Source organism: Sinohyriopsis cumingii, chromosome 3, assembly GCF_028554795.1.
Source record: "Sinohyriopsis cumingii isolate HCF-2022 chromosome 3, ASM2855479v2, whole genome shotgun sequence".
In the NCBI taxonomy this organism is placed as follows: Eukaryota; Metazoa; Mollusca; class Bivalvia; order Unionida; family Unionidae; genus Sinohyriopsis; species Sinohyriopsis cumingii.
This window is the reverse complement of record NC_142963.1, coordinates 61,283,415-61,305,684: the sequence shown is the minus strand read 5'-3', so window position 1 is coordinate 61,305,684 and position 22,270 is coordinate 61,283,415. Positions and strand designations below refer to the sequence as shown.

The window sequence follows — 22,270 nt, the reverse complement described above, 5'->3', positions numbered from 1 at the left end:
AAGATTTAACAAAGAACTTTAACCTAAAGGATGGTAAATAACAATAATGTATTCCTTATTTTGTAACACATTCAAGTGAAAATATTAGCTTGATATTAAGAAAAGAAAATAATAAGTGCTTAGAAAGGCTCAAATAATGATTGGAGCTAACTGACTGCCTAAGTTTGAACAGAAGATAACCCCAAAATAAATTTAATCTGTTCCTACTCCAGTAGAAATAAGGCTATGAAATCTGCAAGATGTTTTAAATGTAAGAACTGCATTAAACATTGTTTGCCTACATCTGTATATTTTTTAGCTCATAAAAACAACTCCTAACAAGAGTCACTCAAGGGGACTGATGTTCTACTGTCTAAAAAGAATTTACAAGAATCCAAGATAAGTACACTTCCTCTTCCTGAGCCATGAACAATAAAACATGTTCTGATATTCTTGAGCTACAACAAGATTTTAAAGATGGTGGAACACCTATGACAATATGACTATCCATTCAGAAGGAACAGTCATAACAAGCTTTTCAAGATGGTCAGATTGCATTTAAGATAAGCACCATTTTCATTTAGGTCCTTCTTGATGCCATAAAAGTATTTTGATGAAAATTCAATGTTGATATGACCATCCATTAAGGAGGAATAGTGATATGATTTTCAAGATGGTCACCCTGGTGGCCATCCTGGATTTCGGATTGGCAACATTTTCATTTAGGACCAACTAGACACCATAAGAAGTCTTCTGGTGAAAATTCCATATCACTATGACTTTCCATTTAGAAGGACAATCAATAACAAGATTTTCAATGAATCTGCCATGCTGAATGTCAGACTGTCACCATTATCCATTAAGACCAACTAGACATCTTAATCAATTTTTGGGGATTAACCTCCATCTTGATATGACCATCCATCCAAGCTGAGTACTTGTAACAAGATTTCCAGATGGCCACTATGGCTGCCGTACTGAGATCATATTGACACCATGCTTATTTAGGTTTGATTTGTTGGCTGTAATGCCCTTTTTAACAAATTACTAGCTAGGAAGTGCCAAGGAAATGGGAAGCCAAGATCCTTTGCCCAGAACAATATTGAGGCTGCCAACCTGGGCTGGTTTGTGCAAATATCAAACACATGATCCCTGCATTATGTATCTGACATTCAACCAACTGTCCTACTATGGCTCCCTTAGAACCACTGACAGAATCCACATTTGCCAGCATTTTGTGGTACTCTTCCATAAGAAGTATTCAGGTGAAAACCTATGTTGACATGACTTTCTGTTTAGAAAACATGACTATAACAGATTTAAGATCAGCATCATTTTATTTAGTGCCAACATCATCATTTTATTTAGTGTAAACTAAACATCACAAGAGGTCTTTCACTGAAAACTCAATATGAAAATCCATTAGAAGGTGTAATGACAACAGGATTTTCAAGACAGTCAATATGGTAGACATACTGGATTTCTGAGTAGTACTATTTTTATTTGGGACCAGCTAGACCTTGGGAGGAATGTGTGTGTGAAGTTTCATCACAATAATCTTGGAAGTTTAAGAGAAGCAGCAATTACCAACTTGTGCTAATGGACAGACAATCGCTGACAATGGACAACTGGCCATATCATAATTCTACTGGTCCTTGACCAGTGGAACTAACAAATGAATTCCCGTGTCAAATTAAATTACTTTACAAGACAAATGTTATCATAGAGCTATGTGCAGGAACCCAATTTTATGACTGGTGTGTGAAGCTGATGTGACCCATTTTTTTTGTTTTTACTGGTACTTTTTAAAGTGAAGAAACTATCTATACAACAATTTGAAAGAAATGGATCTAAATGGAGAAAAAAAACTTAACAGTAATAACACCACTGTAAAAGTGGCACATGCTAGAAAGAAATAACTTATCAAGATATGAATAACTCAGCCTACAAAACCCTTCCAGCTGATCACCCCTGCAATAAAAACACTTTCCAAAAGAAAGTACATAATCATGAAATAATTCAGCTCCCAAAATGGCAAGCATTATTGAATGCAGAAACATCTGCCTCGCAATATTTAGCTGTACAGTTCTGAAAAAAAAATGGACCTGGAGAAGATGGATAACAGCTATGGAGGATGTTTAATGTCATTTGAACCACTTACCCAAAGGCTACAGTACTTATTAACCTACATTCTGCCTTCTAGTAAACATGACCATGTGAGACAAAGACTTGACCACTGACCAAAAATAATCTATTTTAAAAGTAAAGATGCTTCCATGTAAGGCCACTAGCAGATGATATTCTGCCCATTTTACCTTAACGATGGGCGACCTAGCAGTTTTTAAAACATGGGACCACCAAAAATGACAATTTTGAACAAGACACACTGAAGTAGAATCAACTTATAAATTAAAAATATAGATACTAATAGAAAGCCTGATTTGCATTCTGTTTATGTGTGTATTTTTTTGTAACAGTATCTTGAGAGTCAATGAATTTATTTCAATTTCTAAACACCACATAAAGTCAATGGTAAATCTGCCAGCATACCACAAATGTGGCAGCTGATGATGTCATTCGAGAACTATCTACATCAATATTTTCAGTACCCACAAAATAAGTATGATGACATTAAGTTGCTGAACCATCTGAAAAAAAAATTGCACTAATATGAGGAAAAAGGTTTTGTATAAAACAAGACATGAACAGGTTGGGTGTATGAAAAAAATGGACAATGGAACAGATTGTCTGCTGATTTGCATTGTAAAGAAAAAAAAGGAGGCAGACACTTGGTGTCCTGAAAACACATTTTAAGACAGATTCACCAAAATACATTTCTTCCAGAACAGTGGAAAAAATATGGCATGGTCAAGATTTAGAAGACAACTTACTGCTAAGACCAAATGATCCACACTGTAAACTGGACAAAAATGACAATGGTTTTGTTGAGAAAAAATACACTGGAATGTTATAAATCAATGAAACAAGGTAATATTAAATTACAAAACTAAAATATGTAAAGGAAAAATATAAACATATTTGGTTGATTTTTTTGTTGTTGTGGGGTTTAACGCCATTTTTCAGCACATGATAGGCTATACATGGCAGCCAGAATTAATGGTGGAGGAAGAACCCGGAAAAACCCCGGAAAGAACCACCGACCCACGAGAAGCTACTGGCAAGCTTTCTCACATACCCACATTGGCTGAATCTGAGACTCGAACCAACGCAGACAGAGGTGAGATGGCAGTGATCCATAAAGGAGACCGCTTTAGACCACTCGGCCACTCAAGGCCCCCCATCTTTGCTTGAAGGAGAGTGTCTAAGCATATATGCTGAAAGAGAAAAGACTGTTGGGCTCTCTGTGATGTATTGTATAACCTACAAGGGCACAGAGTGGCCAAATGCTCTAAGGTGCTAGCCTTTACAGATCATGCATACATCCCACCTTGGTCCAATGTGGGGTCAGATTTCAGCTTGGCCATTATGGGCATGTGAGAAAGCTTGCCCATAGCTTCCTGTGGGCTGGCAGTTCTTCCCAAGTTTTCTGGGTTCTCCCTCCACCAAATATACTGACCACCATAAGGTGTTAAACCCACAACAACATAACCTAAAAGTAATCTTAGGAATAACTCATGCTGAGGGAATATTACATTCTGAAAAATATATTTATTAACATTTGAATGAACTGCCTATTGCTAATTGTTGCAAAGAACTTCCCTAAAAGTCAGTAGATTTTTCAAGATGAGATGACTCCAACCATGTTTCTGACAGGACATGAAAAATCAAATCCCAATTTTGAAATGGCGCCCACAATTTCTAAACTTGAATGTAATCACCAGAGAAGTACGGAACACTTTATGAGAGGAAAGTGATAATCATTCCATGGACATTCTAACAGACGCAGTTCAGGAAATCTGGTATAACCTCCCATTAAAAAAACAATAAGAACCTTTATGACAGCAGTCTTAAAAGATAATGAATTTTGAGAAGGAAAGGGGCAAATAAATACTGAATGCCTGTTGTGAGTCAAGCTTGATTTAATGTTATAATTTTTAGTAAAGAACAAACCTTGGCCATTATGGAAACTTTGTTATGGCACGACTGTGTACTCAATTTTATTTTATAATACAAACTTACTGGCATATTATCAATGAACCACCCTTCTTAAGAAGGTGCTTTATACATGTGGGATTACAGTGTACATTGTTTACAAGATAAAAATTCTTACCTAAGCTTTTCTCCTTGACGATATCTTGATACTGGTCTGTCCAGGACCCAAGAGTGACCATCCAGTCTATGACATCCTTCTCATCCCACTGTGTGACAGGCTTGTAAATCAAAAGCTCTTTATCTGAGCTTCTCCAGTACCAGGAGAGATAAACAATCTGAAATAAGACAGATAAATAAAATTTTGGACAACTTCTTGCTTAGTGATTGACTGGATTATTGGTTGATTTTAGTAGCATTTTAAGACATTACTGACTATAACATGCTAAAGAAATGGAAGTCAAGTAAGGACACAGTGAGGCATCTGAACTGGTCTGGTATGGGCATGGAGAGAACTCACAACAAACTGGCCTGGCCTGGGCAAGGACAGAACTCACAACAAACTGGCCTGGTCTGGGCATGGACAGAATTCACAACAAACTGGCCTGGCCTGGGCATGGACAGAACTCACAACAAACTGGACTGGTCTGGGCATGGACAGAACTCACAACAAACTGAGCTACTTCGACTAATTACTTGTTTTTTCATTAAAGTAGATGAACTGGATGCACACAAGGCAAATCTATATTTTTACCTGGCCTGGCCCATAATGACAAAACTCCTCAACCTGAGTGCAAACTTAAGCTCTAATTTGTAATGCTTACAATAAAAAACTAATTGATATAAAAGAAATTACAAAGTAGCAATACAGATAGATTACAGACATCTGGTTAAAATTTAAAGTTATTTTGTAACAAGTCCACAAAATATCAGTTCTGACAACAACAACTTGGAGTTAGCGTGTGCACTCAATACATGACCTAGTATGCAAATCATAAAACTCTTAAGCTCAAATCTGAGACAGAGTTTCCAGTATCAGCCAATCAGAAACAACCTTTCAAAAGTGGCATCATATGTGATTGGCTGACACAAAATCTCAAGCTAAACTCATGCTCATCAGCTTCTCAATTTTCAGGCCTGGATCTACAGTTGAATGAGATAGTGGAAGATCAAAGTCAACACTGTCAACATAAAATCATGTATAAATTAGACACTACAGACTCTGACTTCCCAGCACATTCGTCAAATCTGGCTTTACTCTGGGTGAACATTATATCACTTAAATGATTGTTCATCACATATAAAATTTATGAAATGAGTTGATAATTTCTAGGCTTTGCAAGCTGTAGCAAGCAAAACATCTCAATCTTTCTATAAAAGTTTAAAATGTCATCAATTTCACATAAAAGTTTCATAAACAAAACATGATATTTACATAACATGACAACATTTGATTAAGGTTTTATACTAAAAAAATACTGCAAGAAAATTTAAAGTTGTATGACTCTAACTGCATATTGAAAGTATTAACCATTACAAATAATAATTGGTGTATCCTCTGGACATCATTTTACACAATATGGAAGTATTAACTATCACATATAAAACCTACTCGGGGGTTGTGTAACCTCTGGACAAGAAATTATGCCATATGGAAGTATTAACTATCAAATATAATACCTAGTGTAACCTCTGGACAAGAAATTATGCAACATGGAAGTATTAACTATCACATATAAAACCTACTCAGGGTAGTGTAACCTCTGGACAAGAAATTACACAACATGGAAGTATTAACATCACATATAGGTGGCGCTGTACAGTTTCGTATTTTGCATGGGTTAGAATTTGAAAGAAAAAGAATTTCCCCAGCTTTCCTCACTGGTTATACAGCCTATTTAAAAAAGACCTTGTATATCTTAGGTATAATTCGAAGAACCTTTATTTCCCTTTATTTTGATATATGATTGATGGGTGTAATATGGGTTTACGAGTATACAGCTTGGCCTTACTCCAGATGTGCACCTTTCAAAAAATTGCTAGCTCGACTTGGTCATTTTCACTTACTGAACTTCTGAGGTAAATTGTATAAAAAAAGAGCTGATAATTTTTTTTTTTCATTTCATATATTTGGTAATTCATTCATTGCACTTTCAGAAGCTGGTATTGTCTAGTCTGGCAAAACAAATTTTCCCTATTTTAATAGCTGCTATGGATAGTGTACTTTAAACTAATTCAGGCGGATTTTTTAGCACAAGGGAGCAGATATTTTAGTTAGGAGTGTGCTTAAATCATGTACAATTTCCAAAACAACAATATCCAAAGAAATATCATCCACATTATATTAATGTAGCATAGAGGTATGCCAACATTCTCTCCATTGTGCATGTTTTAAATGCGAACAACTTCACCTTACATATGTCACTCTCTCAAAAGTACATAATAACTAGTTAGTGCCCCCATAATACCTAGTGTAACCTCTGGACAAGAAATGACCTAGTATAACTTCTGGACATGATTTTACACAACATGAAAGTATTAACTATCACATATAAAACCTACCAAGGGTAGTGTAACCACTGGTCAAGAAATTACACAATATGGAATTATTAACTATCACATATACCGTATTTACCGTATGTTTTCAGACTGCAACAAATAATTAATTTTGTTGTTGTCCAAATACATATCAAATTCTTTAATTAGGTGTCCGAAAACATACAGTTGAAGACAGATTTATTCCCTCCCCCCATGTCTGTAACGAAGTTACCGATGCCTCAAATGACGATGTGCTGCCATGAAGTAAAACAAGTATTTTGTCAAGCACCACGGAAAGGATAATGAATGAAAAACAGGCATTACTTGCCTATTTTGTCTATGTGATACATGTCCATCCACCAGAAAACACAGCCATACATGTATTAGAGCCAGAATTGTGTGCATATTTTCCAAAAGAACCGCCATATTATTAATCTTGCAATCCACAGTTTAACTCTCTGCTAATCAGTGATCATTAAAATCTACATTACCAATGCGCGCAAGCTTAATTTCTGTGTAATTAAGTATTAATGCAAACTAAATAAAAAGATTTTGGAATTATAATTTTTAAGATATTTATGACAGAAACATTTTAGTATCGAGAGTAGAAATAGCAGTACATGTATGATGGCTAATCTTAGAGCACCAAGGGTGAGAGGCTCCATATGGGTTGAGTGTTGTATGCACGCATAGGAAGGGTAAAAATAACAAGCAAGTTGCAATATACGAGTCTGCGTGATTAATATGTTGGTATTTTTTAAAAAAATAAAGGTGATCTATTTGTTGTGGTTCTCTATTTTTTTTCTCCCCACCTAGCCACGGGTAGCTTCAAAATGAGTAGAGCTTGCTGACTCTAAACAACTGACTGCTCAAAGATTGTTTTGATGTAACAGTATATCGGAGATTTCAAGGTGTCTAGGTGATAATTGTTAATAATAAAACTTGTGGGATTTCTTTGACAGGTGTGTTCGGAAATAAAATGCAGCCATCTGGATTTCATTAAAAGAGCACACGATGTACCGAACATTTAGCACCCACAATCAATATTTATCATCTACAAAGAGGTTTACCGACTGTAGAACAATAACTATGTTTAAACCTTGGTGGGGGCCCCGAGTGGCCGAGTGGTCTAAAGCGCTCTTCGTTACGGATCACTGCCATCTCACCTCTGTCTGCGGCGGTTCGAGTCTAAGATTCAGCCAATGTGGGCATGTGAGAAAGCTTGCCAGTAGCTTCTCGTGGGTCGGTGGTTCTTTCCGAGGTTTTCCGGGTTCTTCCTCCACCATTAATACTGGCCGCCATGTATAGCCTATCGTGCTGAAAAATGGCGTTAAACCCCACAACAACAACAACAACAATAAACCTTGGTATATAATGCCTCAGGGATAAGGGGTTTGTTTTGTTGCACAATGCCAATGAATTTTACTAATCCGTACCGACTCTCCGATGTATTGTTTAATGATAAAAAGCAGGGGTCATGGTTTCTAATCAAAGCCATAACTGTCACACCTGTTTGAAGTGGTTTCGTGTATAACAATGTCTACACTGACAACCAATCATATTTTTGTTAGCCAATCAAGCTATTAAAATATAAACTACAAATAAAATACCCACCACAATCAAAAGTTTATATACTGTCGTAGTGAAACATAATATTGTTAGTACTGTAATAATCTTGATGGATAAGTTTCTCATACATTATGCAACAAGCGAGGAGGCACTGCCTAGTTCGTGGAGGCACTCTCCCTTGTCGAAATCGTCTCCAAAGAGGCCAGTAGACCGTCCACAGAAGCGACCTTGAATTAATGATTCTGAGGATGCATCACAAAAAGAACCGCCTACGAAGAAAGCTGCTCTAGATGACGAAACTGATTATCTTGAACCCGAGAGTGCTCCACCTGGTTCTGTACGTGGTCACTATAAATATTATACATTAAAGCAAAAGCAGGATATTGTTAACAATGCAGAATGTCTGGGAATTAGAAATACAGCAGAAAAATTCAAGATTCCGAAATGCACGGTGAGTACCTAAATGAAAATTGACTTTTCTGCCGATCTGAACTTGAACGGACATTTGCCTAAGTGTGGACGACCCATTTCATATGGACAAGCTATGGATGATAAGATAGCTCAGTAGGTGCTCACTTAGCGTGACTTACAAATTCCAGCCAGTGTTGAGGGAATATGAATACATGCCAAGGAGCTTGTCTCAACAGAATTTCCGGAGAGCAAATTCCATGCCAGTCGTTCATAGGGAGAGAGTTTCATGAAAAGACATGACTTTGTGCTCAGAAGCAGGACCTCTCTTGCCCAACGTTTACCCAAGGATTTGGAAGAAAAGATTGCTTCGTTCCACAAGTTTGTGATGGAGGACTAGTTTGACAATAAGTTTATTATTAACATGGACGAGACACCGATGTACTTTGATCTTGTGCCAGGGAAAACGGTGGACAAAGAAGGAAAGAAAAGCATTCTGATTCATACAACTGGCGCGGAGAAGAGACACATTACTGTCGTTTTAGCTGTTGCAGGTTCTGGCAACGTATTACCCCCAATGATTATTTTCAAGGGAAAGAGACAGCTAGATCTGAAGGCACCAAAAGGGTGGATTATTGCAGTTCAAGAGAAAGCATGGATGGACGAAACACTAATGCTGTGATGGATTGAAGAAATTTATTTGCCATTCACTAGAAGAGAGTGATCACTATTAGTTATGGACTCGTTCCGGGCTCACATTACTGTTGACATGAAGAAACAGTTGTGGCGCGGAAATGTTGTTCCAGCAATAATACCAGGAGGCTGCATATCCAAATTGCAACCTCTTGATGTGAGCATCAATAAACCTGTCAAGAGCTACCTCCGTCGCAGCTGGACGGAATACATCAGGGATGCTACGATTGCATTAATATCGTCTAATGAAAGCAGCATCGGACAAATCAAGACAGCCAATAAAACAAAGCAGAAGATCTTCCTAGATTGTGTGAGAAAACATGAATTGTAGAAAAAGTTATAGCAGAGCAATGTCCGAAAACTTACAAAGCATTTAAATATTATATTTCCCAAAAAAAAAGGTGTCCGAAAACAAACGGTGTCCGAAAACATAAGGTAAATATGGTAATACCTAGAGTTACCTCTGGACAAGATATAACACAATATGGAAGTATTAACTATCACATATAATACTTAGTGTAACCTCTAGAAATGATATCATGCAATATGGAAGTACTAACTATGACAAATAATACCAGGACTTTGAGTATCGTAACTGGCATTTTAAATTTTGGAAGCCAAGATAAACCAATGGCATCTAACCCCATGAATTTAATATTTTTACCTTGATACAAGTGTGAAAGATTCTGCATAACAAATACAGCTGGAGTAAAACTAAGTAGCTATTAATAATATTCTGAAAATACAATTATTAATTCCATGATAATGCATGGAGACTCCCTCAAACTGCAGTCACCCTGGATGTAGACCATAACACCTACCAACAGTGGTTTCATTGTGGATTTCTACTGTATGAATGATTTTTTGTACAGCAAAAACCAGCTTATAAATAATTTTATTCTTTGGTCATGTAAACAATTTGACAAAGCAAAATCTGCTGACAGTCAAGCTAATACAATTTTATTGACCAGACTACGTGTGGAAATTTCTTCCCTGTATGATTAAATTACAACTGCACTGCAGAAATCTGAATATTGATCACTACTAAACTGTATACAATTTTCTGCTGATATCTTTTTGTGTACCTACATTTCCTTTTCTTTGTGAAGCTATATTTTATATTGACTGTGACAAAGATTGTGTGAGAATTATATATAATAACTTGTGACAACTTGGATCCCATTTTTATATCAGAAAATACCAATATATATATTCCGATTTGTTGAACTTAAAGAAAATCATGATCAAAATTGCTAACTGAAACTTCGATATATGACTCGTTTTATCATTAAAAAACAGTAGACAGGACCTGGAAATTTCATCGATATTATGAAATTATCAACTTTTAATAATAAGGCATATAATTTGTTACATCTTCTTCCCAAACAACATTCTTAGTACACTGTAAATAACATTTAATGCAATTTTGATCAATGAAAATGTCATGCCTAGCGGAGACAATACTTTAAGACATAAATACCAATTTAAAAAATAAATACCAATTAAATTTTAAAAAATTATGAAGTTAAAATTTGTGTTTTAGTTCTATCTCTTAGTTCTTTTTAAGTTTAACCATCATAAATGCAATATGTCTTCTTGTTTTTAAATGTAAATTGTGTCACTATACCACAAAACCTCTGTCCACAAGCATTTCTCTGAAAACCAGATTATGTGCTGACTGTTTTGATATCTGACTTGCTGGTATTTGTTTTACTGTTGCACTGAATTAAAAGATTACTTCCTATGTATTATCATGTCAACTGCATTTTATTTTATCAAATAAAGGAGGTGGAATAGATGAAAAGTTAAATGGCATGCAAATCCCAGATCCTTAAATCTTGAGGCACCAGTCATATGTCAGCTGAACTCGTTTTAATTGATCAATTGAACACTGTTATTCATGTTATTGTGTATGTAATATAACTAAACTTCCTTAAATTAACCTACTCAATCATAGCTGTGATCAAAGACTGAAAGTCAACCAAGCAAAATTAATACTTTGTAAAATAAAGAGTTTTGTTTCAATGATATGAAACACTGTGGAGAAACAAATTACAGAGAATTCATGATTTACCACTTAGAGATATCCTCAAAGATGATAATAAGTTTTGCTATAACTTGAAATATAATCATTGCATCAAAATTTTACTAATCGAACAATACAAAATTGGTTTCGACATAGACAATAAATGATTCTATATTACAACATTAAAGTAATTAATTACCAGCTTGTTATGTATACACAGGGATGGTCCTGGCTTTTAAAAAGCTGTCGCCAAAAAAATCGCCAACCTCAATATTTTGTCGCCAATTTTCAAAAAGTGTCGCCAAAAAAAGTAGTGTACATTTTTCCAAGTGTTCATTTAGTCTATTAATGTAACAGGCAATGAAAATTACAAAAGATGGATTAGTTACTACTTTAATTACAACAAGCATTAACAAAATGTTACAAAGTGTTACATGAAGATCCGTCGCCATTTTAGGGCTGCCCACTTGTTGAATGCAGTTTCAAAGTCTAATTTTTCACATCTGTACATGCTGATTCTCATTAAATTCTCGAGAGATGAGATGCAGAGCTTATTTCTGATGTCACTTTTTATGAGGTTCATCTTACTGAATCCACGTTCACAGTCCTCAGTGCTGGCAGGTGACACCAGTAGTCTCTCAGCAGCCCCCTCCCCCTTTTTATGGCTAGCTTCACAAAGCTTGTAGGGAATTGCTTCCTAAATCCCAAGAATGATCACTGAATGCTGTATAAATTTTCTCGACAAGAAAAATAGGATCTCCATTCCCACGAATGAAACTTACACGAGTCAACTCCTGGCAATATTGGACCGTATATATAAGCGTAAATTCACACCCAATTTAGGGATTCTTTCACTCCTGTATTTTGAGAAATAAATAATTATTATTAATTATGCAAAACTGGTTTTTTTTTTTTTTTTTTTTTTTTTTTTTGCTATTTCTTGTTGCGGAGTTTAAGTCTCTGTAGCCGTAACACGGGACTGATGGCAAAAGGAAAAGATCAATGAGTAAAATGCTGCACTGGCGACAGATGTAATTGTGATTTGAGATTTTTTCCATTTGCTTTGTATTTATACACAGTAGTCGGTACTTCAAAGGTTATCAGTTTTCTATGAAGGTTCAGCAAAACTACTGTATTGGTATATGTATAAAAAAAACAAAAAAAAAAAACAGAAGGATTAGCCATACAATTAATTGTATCTGTTCTATTCGCGTCTTCAGAAGTCGGTCAGTTGTAGGTATAGTGCGGTAGCATGATTGACTGTATCGCAGCATACAGTAGTACTCAGCCCAGATGTCAGCATAAGCAGATTATGACGTAACAATGCACTGTAAAGATAGGGTTGTCAATAAGAACAAAGGATCGTTTGTGTAACAGATTGATTCCAATGCATTGCTTAGTCAAGTTTGTGGCTTCCTTTCGTTCTGGCTTTAAATTTATTCAGTCCAAATCCATGATTGTATGTACAAATTAAATAACCAAAAAGTATGTCGCCAAAAAAATCGCCAGGTGGGATATTTTTGTCGCCAATAAGGAAAAAAAATCGCAATTTGCGACATTGGCGAAGCCCAGGATGATCCCTGTATACATGTCAGTATTCATAACCTGATTACCACATATAATTGCCCCAGTATTACTTGAGAAATGGTCTCAAGTATACTACATGCTGGTTACTCCAATCTGGGAAGAATACTCACAAATATACATGTTTTAAGAAAAATTGAGAGACTGGTGGTGTAAAATTTGACTGGAAACCTGCAACTTAAGCACTGCAATATACTGATCTTCAAGTGACACACTATGACAGACCAAGACATCCTACTGACAAGTACCTTTGAAAACCTACTAGTCCCTTGAAAAATCTACTTCAAACTGTCATGTGGAGGATCCTACAAATTTAAACCTTCTTGAAATAAATTATTATATATATACTAGTGTTGGGCTTATCATAATCAGTACAAAGATTGCAACATAATTTGATAATGTATTTTTTATACTGGCACTGTTCAATCATCTCAGTGAAACTACTACTATCTCACCTACTTCGACTGCAAGAACAAACTTAAAGACCTAACAATGTTTTCTACCTTAAATATTTTCAGCATGTTTTTATGTTTTCTAAAAATTCATGGTGTTTGTTTTTTGTATTCATATCATTATATTTTTTCTTATTTTATAGGTGTTGTCTAATGTTGTAAAGCGCTTAGTGCTTCTAAAGATTAGGCGCTATACAAAGTCTTCTTTATTATTATTATTATTTATCTTTATATCTCATGTCAGCTGAACTGAGGAATAAAAAATAAGTATTTAATGGCAGAAGAAAAGATGCAAAGGGAAAACAAAGCAAACTCTTGCCATGTCATCTTCCACCATAAATTCTGCAAATTATATCACTGTGGTTTCAGCAACAAATCTGCACTGTACAATCTTTTACACACAGAAGACTATGAAGCTAGTTAGTACACAATTTGAAAGACCAGTCCAACAAAGATGCCAATCCCTGAACATGTTTACCTAGAATTGTGGCATTAATTCTGTGGAATCTAGGGAACAAATAACACATTTATTAAAAGTAACTAACCCACATAATCATAATACATCCTTTTTAAAGCCTATATATATATATATATATATATATATATATACCTGTACATAGTCATAAACAACGAAGGTCCAATAATAATAAATAGTAAATCCATTACTCCAATTCCAGCATCTTTAATTCCTTCAATATTTTTTTACCAAAACAATAAAATGTTAAATCATCATAATTATCTGTATCTTTCCTTTTTTTTTAATCTATGCTACCATTTTCTGCATAATTAGTCTGATTGACTGGTTTCTTGTTTAGTAATTACTACAAAATTTTATAGCAAAAACAACTACATTCTGTGTACCAGTCTAAACTTATTGATGCTGGAGTACTTTTGTCCCTAACCATGCAAGAAACCTGTTCAAACTTTTAATCCATAAAATTTTGATTACCAAAGTTTTGTCAATAGTTCTAAATGTGGTATTTTTTTTTAAAACATCTGTACTAATTCTGCAAAATCTGGAATGGTTTATATTTAAGACAGACAACCTCTTTTGAGAAATTACATTTTTATTGCACAAGTTCATTTCTCATATAGCGTGATGACCTCTGAAAGAAACCTATCTTGAGATATCCTTTTTCTGACGTAGAAGACGTAATCTCTCCAGACACAATTTCTGTATACATAGGATAATTATGAACATAATGAATCTCAGATAAGCCATACAAGCTGCTGAAGCTGTAAAAATGTCATGAAAAAAATATTAAGATTTACATGCAGTATGTGTATTTCTGGCCTGCCTGCCTTCCATTCAACCTTACCACAATGACAGCCATTGCAAAACACAGCCCACTACAGAACCCACGCCCAGTGGCTTGCCCAGTTATTTCACTCCGTTCTTTAGTCATGGCAGCTGTAAAATTTGATAAAGATTCTCGACCATCTTCTGTATTCATCTTCAGTAACCTGTCCTGCAATTGTGATCCATGCATCTTTTCTATCATGTTTCTGAAAGACATGGAAGAACTTATATGTTACAGTCTAGTGTGATTTACCATGTTTAACTAACTGCCACTAGAACAGACCTAGACCTGCTGGTGCATTATGTAATGGTTGATCTGAGTCTATGCTGTTAATAATTTGACATGCGATATATACTAGCAAAGAAGCCATTGAACATGATGGGAATTGGTGAAATTTGTGGGAAGAAAAAAGATTTAATTTTCTACCTATTCTTACCATTATCAAGTCAATATCTTAAAGGCTTCAAGATTGTTTATTGTGGAGGGGAACTTATTAATGGAGGGGAAATTGTTTATCATGGAACAGAGACTGTTCATGGTGGAAGGGAAAATAATTAAAGTGGAAGGGATATTATTTATGATGGAGGGAACATTGCTTATGATGGAGCAGAGATTATTTATGATGGAGGGAACATTGCTTAAGATGGAGCAGAGATTATTTATGATGGAGGGAACATTGCTTATGATGGAGCAGAGATTATTTATGATGGAGGGAACATTGCTTATGATGGAGCAGAGATTATTTATGATGGAGGGAACATTGCTTAAGATGGAGCAGAGATTATTTATGGTGGATGGGAGAATGTCTATAGTGGAGGGGAGATTGTTTATGCTGGAGGAGAAATTGTTTATGATGGAGCGGAGATTCTTTATGATGGAGGGGAGATTGTTTATGGTGGTGGGGAGACAATACCTGATAAAAATTAAAGCATACATATCTGATACAAATTAAAGAATATATCATAGTGTCATAACCAACTTTCAAAGGCTGATGGTCCATAATTTAATACTAATTACAATAAACATATACACTTGCAATGAAATGAACCAGCCAATTTATTATCCAATTAAAGTATCAAGACACCAAATGGTAACAATTATTTATTCACCAGTTAAGCTGGTACCATATTTTTCAGAAAAGGACTATAACCAAATGCCAGAATGTGACAAGCCAAGATTTTTTCTTAGAATTTAAGCACTTCAAATCTTATCAAGAGTCACAATGCTATTTATCAAGAGTCACAATGCTCCTTATCAAAAGCCACAATGCTATTTATCAAAAGTCACAATGCTATTTAATGAGAGTTACAAAGCTATTTGTCAAAAGTCACAATGCTATTTAACAAGAGTTAAAAGCTATTTGTCAAAAGTCACAATGCTCTTTAACAAAGAGTCACAATGCTATTTATCAAAAGTCACAATGCTATTTAACGAGAGTTACAAAGCTATTTGTCAAAAGTCACAATGCTATTTAACAAGAGTTAAAAGCTATTTGTCAAAAGTCACAATGCTCTTTAACAAAGAGTCACAATGCTATTTATCCAAAATCACAATACTCTTTAACAAGAGTCAGAATGCTATGTATCAATAGTCACAATGCTATTCATCAAAAGTCACAATGCTCTTTAACAAGAGTCATAGCTATTTATCAAGAATCATAATGCTATTTATCAAAAGTCACATTGCTATTCAACATGAGTCACAATGCCATTTAACAAGAGTCACATTGCAATTTATTGAAAGTCACAAAACTATTTGTCAAAAGTCACAATGCTCTTTAACAAGAGTTACAATGCTATTTATCAAGTCACAATGCTATTTATCAAAAGTCACAATACTCTTTAACAAGAGTCAGAATGCTAGGGTGGCGCTATACAGTTTCGAATTTTGCATAGGGTTAGGAATTTAAAGAAAAAGAATGTCCCCGGCTTTCCTCACTGGTTATACTGGCTATTTAAAAAAGACCTTGTATATCTTAGGTATAATGCAAAGAACCTCTAATTCCCTTTATTTTGGTGTATGATTGATGGGTGTACTATGGGTTATAGAGTATACAGCTTGGCCTTACTTCAAATGTGCACCTTTCAAAAAAGTGCTAGCTCTACTTGGTCATTTTCACTTCCTGAACTTCAGAGGTCAATTGTATAAAAAAGAGCCGATAACTTTTTTTTACATTTTATATATTTGGTAATTCATTCATTGCACTTTCAGAAGCTGGTATTGTCTAGTCTGGCAAAATTCATTTTCCCTATTTTAATAGCTGCTATGTATAGTGTACTTTAGACTAATTCAGACTGATTTTTTAACACAAGGGAGCAGTCATTTTAGTTAGCATTGTGCTTAAGTCATGTAAAATTTCCAAAAGTACAATATCCAAAAGAAATATCATCCACATTACATTAATGTAGCATAGAGGTATGCAAACATTCTCTCCACTGTGCATGTTTTAAATGCGAACTACTTCACCTTACATACGTCACTCTCTCAAAAATACATATTATCTGGTGAGCGCCACCATAAAGAAGATGTAGGTATTATTTTTTTATGATTTAATTATGTTTATATGGCTGAAACATTTAAGTCGCAAGCATCAAAACAATCCTTTTGAATAATTCTCCTGCCTTTTTCCCCACAGAACAGTATTTATGAGTGTTAGAGTCTCTAACAAGTCCAGCCTACCCCCCCCCCCATGATAAAAGTGAGCTATTTTAAGAATGCACATTACATTTTGTAAACATAGCAACCAATGTTATGCTGAATGACAGGAACATGAAACTAGCCAGATTTATTTCTGAGATATCAACAATGAATTTTACAATTAGAAAAGGGAGGTAACTCATCAGCTTCATAAAGGTCATAGATCAAAGTGTAAATTATTTGCCTATTGTTTAATATGGAAGAAGCGAATTCACTTTCTCTTCATTTATATTTTTATTTCATTGCAAATATATGAAAAGAAACATTTTCACCATATATTTCTGTCACTTATTGCAACAGTTTTAAATTTATGTTGACTCTATTCCTATATTCTAAGTCTTCTAATTTCCCCATAATTAAGGTCACTACTCACACAAACATACCTCATGGCAAATTATGTAAGCAAGAGAAAAATGATCATAATTAGCTTATTTTCATGCTTAAATGCAATATGAATGTACCATTTTATTCAGAACATCATACATAATTATATGAAAATAAAAAAAAATAATTGCAAACATTTTTTTATTTTCTTTAAGGTGGCGCTATACAGTTTCGAATTTTGCATAGGGTTAGGAATTTAAAGAAAAAGAATGTCCCCGGCTTTCCTCACTGGTTATACTGGCTATTTAAAAAAGACCTTGTATATCTTAGGTATAATGCAAAGAACCTTTAATTCCCTTTATTTTGGTGTATGATTGATGGGTGTACTATGGGTTATAGAGTATACAGCTTGGCCTTACTTCAAATGTGCACCTTTCAAAAAAGTGCTAGCTCTACTTGGTCATTTTCACTTCCTGAACTTCAGAGGTCAGTTGTATAAAAAAGAGCCAATAACTTTTTTTACATTTTATATATTTGGTAATTCATTCATTGCACTTTCAGAAGCTGGTATTGTCTAGTCTGGCAAAATTCATTTTCCCTATTTTAATAGCTGCTATGTATAGTGTACTTTAGACTAATTCAGACTGATTTTTTAACACAAGGGAGCAGTCATTTTAGTTAGCATTGTGCTTAAGTCATGTAAAATTTCCAAAAGTACAATATCCAAAAGAAATATCATCCACATTACATTAATGTAGCATAGAGGTATGCAAACATTCTCTCCACTGTGCATGTTTTAAATGCGAACTACTTCACCTTACATACGTCACTCTCTCAAAAGTACATATTATCTGGTGAGCGCCACCTATGTATCAAGAGTCACAATGCTATTTATCAAAAGTCACAATGCTCTTTAACAGGAGTTACAGCTATTTATCAAGAGTCACAATGCTCTTTAACAAGAGTCACAATGCTATTTAACAAGTCACATTGCAATTTATTGAAATTCACAAAACTATTTGGCAAAAGTCACAATGCTCTTTAACAAGAGTTACAATGCTATTTATCGAGAGTCACAATGCTATTTACCAAAAGTCACAATGTTCTTTAACAAGAGTCACAATGCTATTTATCAATAGTCACAATGATATTTCGCAAAAGTCAAAATGATCTTTAACAGGAGTCACAAGGCTATTTATCAAGAGTCATAATGCTGTTTAACAAGAGACACAATGCTATTTATCAGGAGTCACAATTAAATTAATCAAGAGTCATGATATTTATCAAGAGTCACAATGCTATTTATCAAGAATCACAATTTACCCAATACAACTTATCAAGAGTCATAATGCTATTTATCAAGAGTAACAATGCAATTAATCAAGGTCACAATGCTATTTATCAAGTCACATTGCAATTTATCAAGTCACATTGCTATTTATCAAGAGTCACAATGCTATTTATCAAGTCACACTGCTATTTATCAATAGTCACAATCTTATTTATGCACTACCAAAACAACCTAGAAGTCTCAAAGTATATTTTCCCATATTTTTTGGAGCCAAGAGCTCTCTCCAAGGGTTAAAGAAAAACAATTTATACCATGTAATGTCTGCTTGCATTGTTGAAAAGTTTGAGCAGGAAAAACAATATCTTTCTTTTAATTTGTGTTATTATCGATAACAATTTATATGGAAATTAGAGTAATGTTGTCCTTGTCTGATTTGTTGTTACTCACTCTCAGTTTGTTACTAAAGGTAGCCTTTGAATATAATGTGCTTTCTCAGTATAGAAGTATGAAGAATTTACTGTTGGATGCATTTTGTCTTTTACTGCATCATAAAGAATAATTTTCAATTCTTGTTTCTTTCATCAGTAAATGGAAATAGATATGCATATTGTTGCATGATGGAGAAAAAAAATCCTGTATTAAACAAAAATGGAAAAGTTCCAAAACAACACAAATCTGGATTTTCCAGAATTCATACACTGGTGTCTGGAAATGAATTTTCTGCATTATTTTTAGAAGCAACTTGTTGCTCCTTATTCTCACTTATGCAAATGATACCTCTTCATTAAATTCCTTATTCTTACTAATGCACATGGTACTCCTTCATTATTCCTTTTAATTATTAAATCACAAAATACTCCCCCATTATAGTCCTTATTCCCATTAATGTACACAGTACTCTTCAAATCCTTTTTCTCACTAAATCATATGATACTCCCTCATTATATTCCTTCTTCTCACTAATGCACACAGTACTCCATCATTAAAGATTATAACTGGTACTCGTGTACTCAGGTACCCACCTGTTGATAATAACCCAGGTAATAAAACAGGCAACCAGGTAGTAGATTTTTTTAAAAACTATTAAAAAAACAGGTTTTCAAGTTCAGAGCAAGCAAGACTCAGAATAACAGCTACAGTTTGAAACTTGTATCATGGGACTATTGGCTGCTGCATATTTATTCATCATTTGACCACCTTATAATTTCCTTATTTTCTATTTAAAGTAACTGTACATGAAACACTTCCAAGAAAACAGACATGCTTCTTGAATGTGAAACTAAATGTCATAGATTCATTCTATTTGATACATACATAACAGACAAGTCTAAATTTAGAACAAATAGGCATCAGATATTAAGAGAAACAGGCTTTATCGATGTGACTCATGGTGTTTTTATAAGACTTATGTTATGAGAGGGATTTTGTTAAACTTAAAAGCATGTTGCATCTGACAAAGTACAAATCATTAGCACTTCACAAATTTTGAAAGAAGAATGTAATACACCATTCATCATTGTGGACTTCATGACCATTTGCAAAGTCTGACATAGACTAGTTAGAGAAAGGCATAAATAATTTATACATTTGTTTTGTGTCTACACTCTCCTACTAACTACTAATCCAAATGGATTAGCCAGTCTCTGTTAATAATGCAAACTGCAGATCCTGGTAAGTAGCAAAAACTAATATATATTGTCATACAGTTTTCTGTAATTATGGCATGTAATACACAGGTTGCTCTTTTATGCTCAGATTCCACTTTTCTGCCACCTATATTAGTCATAATTATGCTTATACCTCTCTTGGGGGTTGGCATGCATGAACCTAAAACAAAGTAGTTCAGGTACACATTTAATGCAATTTCCCTTTGATTGATCATCCAGGTAACTGATCATTAGGATCGACAGGTACCCAGTAGAAGTTTCCTAAAATTCTTACATCTCTATCCCTCATTAATGTCTTTCCATAGGAGTCAAGGATTATAGTGCCTTCAAGTAATACCACCTCATAATGAAGTATATACTCTACATAATTCTCCCTTTGAATAATTAAATTGGTTCCATGACTATACCATGCATCATACAGTAAAGGAGTGTCACAAGAGTCTCATGATTACTAAAGACCGTGCATTCCATCAAACACAAACATTTTACTTTGAATGCAGACTATGTGTGACAAAGCCCTTATAATATAGATAGCTCTGATGGTCAACATGTCACTTCTAATTTGAAAGTAAATGATTCTTCATTAATTCATCAAGTGAAGTTATTCAATAATTATAGCAATTATCAAAAAAACTGGTTTCATGTTAGATAATAAGTAGAGATTATTCACTTGGATCACGAGCTTTAACTAGTGTTACCTTAGTGATATATTGACTTTTGGATTGCCCATCCAGGTACTTCGACACTGAGGACATTCTGTCTTTTTTGATACCAGGTACCACCTGGCCACACAGAGTTGGCAAAAACTGTGGCCACAGATCAGAGTTGTTGGTTCCACCATCAAATCCATACAACAACCACACATGAAGTCAGGGTCATATGTTTCTTTTTCTTCAAATGCTGTCCTTTTTTTAAGGAAAGACTCGGTTCCTATCTCAGGGATCTGCATAGCGGTACTGAAAAAAAGAATATAATCATTAGTATAGATCTTTTAAATGCCAATCTATCAGTTTAGCATTGATTTTATTATGCATCAAATTCATGAAAGCAAACTTTCTTCATTATAACATAACACAAATACATGCAGCTATCACATTCTGCTATATAAATAATGTTCAATTTTTATATATTATATATACATATATTTATATTAGATAAACAAGTTTCAGTTTCAATATTTAATATTAACTGTCCCACTGATGAGCCTCGAGATAAACAAGGTTCAATTTTTATATTTTATACTAACAGTCCCATCAATGAATGACTCTTGAAAACCACATCTCAGGCACCAAAACCACATGATGAGGGTAACCTTTATAAATATCTATGTGAATAAATAAAATCTAAAGCAAAATTTCTTAGTCCAACTGTTTAAAACTTGTTATCAGCCATATATTTTACATTATATATATATATATATATGTGTGTGTGTGTGTGTGTGTGTGTGTGTATAAGCTCACTTACAAGTTGAGTCCAACTGCAAACTGTACATACCAAGATCTGCCATTATACATTGCACCTGCCTAGCAGATCTGGGTCTATATAGTTTGGAAGAAGTAATCAGCAGAACAAACAAAATAGACTGTAACCTGCTAACAAATGAACAAGTTGATCATCAATGGAATCTACAGCTAAGCTCAACTTATAAGTGAATATTGTTGTTGTTGTTGTAGGGTTTAATGCCATTTTTC

At 34.4% G+C, this 22,270-nt stretch overlaps 1 protein-coding gene across 1 annotated transcript in view; it reads right to left on the bottom strand.

The window, feature by feature from the left end:
- Positions 1 to 22,270, bottom strand: part of LOC149802956 (bifunctional apoptosis regulator-like) — a 59,844-nt gene that overhangs the window by 26,633 nt on the left and 10,941 nt on the right. The window contains exons 2-4 of the mRNA XM_089952469.1: positions 21,278 to 21,535; positions 14,619 to 14,805; positions 4,211 to 4,367 (exon numbers count right to left, since the gene is read on the bottom strand). Coding sequence (XP_089808595.1) covers positions 4,211 to 4,367; positions 14,619 to 14,805; positions 21,278 to 21,528 — 595 coding nt within the window. The 5' untranslated portion in view covers positions 21,529 to 21,535. The remainder of the gene's footprint in view (positions 1 to 4,210; positions 4,368 to 14,618; positions 14,806 to 21,277; positions 21,536 to 22,270) is intronic.